Raw genomic sequence first — 6,000 nt, 5'->3', positions numbered from 1 at the left:
ATAGAAAAGCGTGGGTTACCAAGGAGTTATTTACTGATTGGTTTGTTAACCACTTTTGTCCTGAAGTAAAACGGTATTGTCAAAAAAACAATTTTGAAGAAAAAGCTCTTTTGTTGTTAGACAATGCTCCGGGACATCCTACTGATCTTAATACGATGGACACATGCATTCCTGTCAAAGTTGTGTTTCTTCCAGCAAACACAACTTCCCTGATTCAACCATTGGATCAGGGAGTAATAGCATCATTTAAAGCTTATTATCTGCGTCGAACATTAAGCAATTTAACTGAACTAGAGGATAAAGAGGAAATGACAGTTAAAACTTTTTGGAAAAACTACACCATTAAAAACGCAATTGAAAACATTGATAGTTCTTGGAAAGAAGTCACTAAGAAATGCTTAAATGGAGTTTAGCGCAAAATATGGCCAGAAGTTGTACTAGAAGAAGAAAATAACGTCCAAGAAATTAGAAATTAAGTTATCCAGATGGTTCAATCAATAGGTTTCGAAAATGTCGATGAAGAGGATGTTAGAAATTTATTGAATGCAGAAGATGATGGTTTTTCATGGAAGATTTAGAAAACCTTGTTAGCAACGAAGACAAAGATAATGAAGACGAAGTTAAAGAAGTTCATGCCGAAAAAGTGTTAACAACCAAAGATTTAAAAAGGTGCTTAAATGACATTGAAAACATTTTAAATTTTTTTAGTGAAAATGATCCTGATTTAGGAAGAAGTTTTATTGTTAAGCGATCAGTGTTAAATGCAATAACTCCGTATAGGCAATTGTTAAATGAAAGAGAAAAAAAGCATAAGCAATCAACTTTAGACTCATATTTTAAAATGTGATTTCACTTTGTATGTAAGTTGACTGTTTATTTAATAAAACTTTTCTTTGTTCGAAAAAAAAGCTTTTCATTTTCTTTACGTAGGAACGTATCCCTATTCTGGCCATAGTATTTTTACCTCTGAAAACGAAGTTTCGCTTAACGAAGTAAATTCGTGGAACGCATCCTATTCGTTATTCGAGGTATGCCTGTATATGCTTTTTTCTTATGGATAAATTTCTTGCTATTATTTAGTCATATATATTTCCGTAATATTACTATAGGGTATATTTATTTGTATCTGATTTGAAGTACTACAATAAAAATTTTAAGCAAAAAACAAAGACCTGGAATTAAGAACTTGGGGAATATGTAGTTGGCAGAACTAGTGATCAGTATGACTGAATGTGGGGGGAGGGGTTGGGGGAGGACTACATTTTTCCATTTTATTTTATGAATATATTGAACTGCAGACAAACAGAAAACTGTTGTGAAGCGGATTTACTACGCTCAGTCAATAGACTAGTAAAAACCTTTAAAGTTTAAACTCAAACTTCATCTCCATTCTTAATAAAAGTTTTTAAAATCTGCAAAAAATATTTCAAAATTCAATCTTTTTCAGTAACAAGCATTTTTTTTTTTGAGCCCAAATAAAAAAATGCAGGATATTTAAAAAATATGATGAACATACATATATACATATATTGTTATGTGTGTTTATATGTGTGTATGTGCAAAATTGTTCCAGATAAACACTTTTTTTAAATATCTTCTTCAAAATATTACTACTTCAACAACAATTTAACATTGAATTCTCTTTCAAATCTTAGAACATAAACATTAACAATATATGAAGCATCCCACTAAGTTTCATATACAAGTCTCATATGAAAGATATCTAATAATTTTGTATATATAAAAAAAGAATCTTCAAAATAATTTCAACATGTAAAATGTTTTCAAGACATTTTGTGCTACTGCCCTCTATATATAAATATATACACACACACATTTTATTACCAATTTTCTAAATTTAAATGGAAAGAAACTTCAAAAATTGTTGCTGTAAAATGAATTCATAAATAATAAAATAAATGACTAGATTAGCATTATGAAGCACACATCTTGCCTTGCCTACCAAGAGAAAAGAATTTTAAAAGGTTTTCTATTTGCAATTACTTGTAGAACATGGATTATAAAATTAAACTGTGTACATTTAACCAGCTACTTCACAATGGGCATGCAATTAAAAAGTGACATCTTTAATTCAATAATAAACAAATGTATCTACAAGTTGGCTGTTTTCAGTACACATTTTACATAAATAGCTGAGTACTTTGAAACTTAATATTTATATTCTAGGTTAATTCTATGTAGTTTGGCTATCAAAAAGATAAAACTAATTAACTGTTTAGGCATATATACATTAAATGACAGTGAATGCACAAAAGTAAACTGTACTTGCCTGCAAATTTGGAAATTTTAAACATGATAAAAGTTATACTTAATAAAATAAATATACAAATATAGTGAATACATGTGGATTGTAGCAGAAAAAACAAAAATTTAAATTAAAAACTATGCGTATAAACAGATTTAATACTGCTCACTAGAGATCTAATGTTCTCAAGTGAATGGAATTTGCAAATTCAGATCACAATATTATATTTATTAATTTTACAAAGAACAAATGTATGGAAAAAGGTTAACATTATTTGTCCTGTAAAAGCAGATCACATAAAGATCATGTCAATCTTTGAACGTTTTGTAGTGAAACAACTACAAATATTTGTGAGAATAAACATCATTTTAAATACAGTCATTAAGAATAAATTAAGAGCACAAGTTTGGAAATATACAAGCTCCTAGGCAAAAGCCGTCTTCATGATTAGAGGTAGAATGTCATATAAGAAGTGTTATTAGCGCAAGCTCTAGTATACTGTAAAGTCTGCATATATTAAGTCAAAACAGTAATTAGTATCAGCATCTTATTACTAGCTACAAATTTAGGAACCTAAATAGAAAACCAGATTAAAAATATATATTTTACAGCTTTCACAACAAAAGCTTTAAGCTTTCCTAATAAGTAACATGAAGGACAGCACCAAGAGTAGACATGCAGATCTGGCGGTAGGCAGGAAAGTTCACATGCCTTTATTTATCTGCAGCTTTCGGAGCCACAACAGGAGGAGAAACAGGTGTAGAATCATCATTGAATAGGGGATTTTTCACTTCCATTTCACCGGTCTGAAATAAAAACATGTGCAATTAACATTCTGGTAAAATCTTATTATAGTTTTGACAATAAAATAAATATATAAAGAATATCTCTCAATTAGGCAATTTATTTAAAAATGATTACGTTCAAGAAACAGTAATTTTGATATTTTTAATTTAATAATAAAAAGTTTGTTATTAATTTATTCACTTTTAAAGCCTAATAGATAATTGGCAAAACCTTAGACCACTTTACCAGCACTAATACTAAATCAATAGGTCCATTAAAAAAAAAAAAAAGGGAATACGAAAATGTCCAATAATAAGAGGGGGGAGACCAAACAATTCCTTGGGAACTTACTGTTTTAGTATAAAAATAATTAACATAGAAACAAGTGCCCAAGGTATTTTTAAAAATATGGATGTATGGTACACCAGGAACACAGCATTTCATTATGGTGAAGTGTTGTTTTCAACTGCAATGGTAAGGATATAAAAAGGAATGCAATTATAGTGTATGACTGCATCACAGCCATGGTAAATTTTATAATTATTGATTTTCTTTAGTTATTTTAAGTTTTAAGTTCAAATATCTTTTAGCAATAGGAATTTGTTTTAGAAATATGAACTAATTAAAAGTTTTGTAAGATGTTTCAAAGAATTGTTTCTTATATACTGATTGTCTCTGCATGCTTTTTAGTATTAGTATCAATAGTGGAAAATTAAATGAGAAAGCAAGCTTATATAGCATCAGCCAAAAAAAAAAATAAATAAATAAAAATAAATAATAATACTAACAATAAAATAAAATAAATAAACAAAAAAATTTATTTCCATTTTACCTATCCATCCTCTCCAATAGATTGTCTTGTTCTTCCTAGAATGTATTCAAACTACTTACTTTTACAGCAATGTATGGAAGCATGTTCCAGCAATTAATCACCCTTTGGCTGAAGGCAAACTTCTGCATATCTATTCTGCAACCATCCTTCCTCAATTTGCATTTATGTCCCATCATGTGCATAGTCTGAGGAAGAGGAAGAATCCCATTGGCACCGAGTTTGCTCAAGCTGTAAAAAGCCTTAAACACCTCAATCAGACCACATCGCAGGTGCCTAGTCTCTAGGTGCTGCAATTTGCAGAACCGAAGTCTTTCTTGGTAAGAGACACCTTTGTAGTAGTAGTGGCATGTGATGCAAGAAAGCAAATGTATGAGCTTATGCAGCATCAGCCAAAAAAAAAAAAAAAAAAAAATCACACCATTCCCTCCAAATGCCTGTCCAGTTCCTCCTTAAATTTATTCAACCTATCAACTTCCACAACGACAGATGGAAGTTTGTTCCAGCAATTAACCACCCGCTGGCTAAAGACAAATTTCCACACATCTATTCTACATCTGTCTTTTCTTAATTTGAATTTATGCCCCCTTAGGTTCATAATCTGAACAAGTGGAAGGATCCCATCAGAATTCAGCTTGCTCAACCCATTCAAGGCCTTATACACCTCAATCAGATCACCGCGCAGGTGTCTAATCTCCAGCCACCGCAATTTTCAGAACTTAAGCCTCTCTTGGTAAGAGGATCCCTTCATTCCCCTTACCAATCTTGTTGCCCTTCTCTGTACACGCTCAAGTAAATCTACATCCTTCCTAAAATGAGGCCTCCAGACCTGTATGCAGTACTCAAGGCATGGCCTGACCATTGCCTTATACAGAGGGATAATCACCTCCTTTTCCATGCTAGCAGGGAAAAGGAGGTGATTATCCCCTCGCAGTCTCATTCCAGCAGCTCTGCATCATTCCTAAAATGGGGTCTCCAGACCTGTAATGCAGTACAGTACTCAAGATGAGGGCTGACCATTGTATAAGGCAATGGTCAGCCCGCAGTAAGGATAAGAAGGATAATCACCTTATCCCTGTCAGCAAAATCCTGTATATAATTGCCAAATCCCCATGAACTGTCCTGGCAGCCTGTCTACACTGCTCAGAGAACTTCGTATCAGCACAATTACCCCAGGTCCTTTTCATTTTCTGCTACCTTGAGTGCAGTACCACACAGTTGGTATGTTACTCTGGGATTACTGCTACCCATATACAGCAACAGTAGTGGCAAATGATGCAAGAAAGCAAGCTTATATAGCATCGCTGAAAAAAAAAACAAAAAAAAAAAAAAAACCCACACACACTCTTCCTTACCATCCAAGAATTTCTCTAGTTATTCCTTGAATTTATTCAAGCCATTCACTTCCACAACAACAGATGGAAGCCTATTCCTACAATCAAACACTTCTGCACATCTATTTTGCAACCATCCTTCCTCAACTTAAATTTATGCCCCCTCATGTGTGTGTAGTCTCAGCAAGAGGAAGAATGCCATTCACATTCAGCTTACTCAATCTATTCAAAGCCTTAAACATCTCAATCAAGATCACCCCCACAGGTGTCTAGTCTCCAGACACTGCAATTTTCAGAACTGAAGCCTTTCTAGGTAAGAGCACCCTTTTGTTTCCTTCACCAATCTCGTTGGCCTTCTCTGTACCCATTTCAGCAGTTCTACATCCTTCCTAAAGTAAGACTTCCAGACCTACATATAATACTCTAGGTACAGCTTAACCATAGCCTTGTACAAAGGAATAATCACTTCCTTATTCCTACTAGCAAAGTTTCTGTATATCATTCACAAAACCCGTTGAGCTGTCCTGGCAGCACCCCTGCACTACTCAGAGAATTTCATATATGACTGCACAGTAACACCAGGTCTTTTTCATTTTCCACTACCCTGAGTGTGTAGTACCACACAATTGATAAATTACTCTGAGATTGATGCTACTCATATGCAGTACCTTGCATTTGTCAAACTTAAACCTCAACTGCCATTTCTTAGCCTAACAACCTGATTTTTTCTAAATCTTGTTGCAGTAGCATACCATCATTACTGTTGTTAATCACCCTGTCAACCA

At 33.2% G+C, this 6,000-nt stretch overlaps 1 protein-coding gene across 2 annotated transcripts in view; it reads right to left on the bottom strand.

The window, feature by feature from the left end:
• Nucleotides 1–952: 952 nt before the first annotated feature.
• Nucleotides 953–6,000, bottom strand: part of LOC150089587 (uncharacterized) — a 200,379-nt gene continuing 195,331 nt past the window's right edge. For both annotated transcript variants that reach the window (XM_090389557.1, XM_090389556.1), the window contains exon 7: nt 953–3,072. In XM_090389557.1, the coding sequence (XP_090245683.1) occupies nt 2,980–3,072 (93 nt within the window). In that variant the 3' untranslated portion in view covers nt 953–2,979. The remainder of the gene's footprint in view (nt 3,073–6,000) is intronic.

The sequence above is a fragment of the Mastigoproctus giganteus genome, chromosome 2 (assembly GCF_048544385.1).
Source record: "Mastigoproctus giganteus isolate SK-2022 chromosome 2, ASM4854438v1, whole genome shotgun sequence".
Taxonomy (NCBI): domain Eukaryota; kingdom Metazoa; phylum Arthropoda; class Arachnida; order Uropygi; family Thelyphonidae; genus Mastigoproctus; species Mastigoproctus giganteus.
Note: the sequence above shows the minus strand (reverse complement) of the source record. Positions and strands in the feature narration are given on the sequence as shown.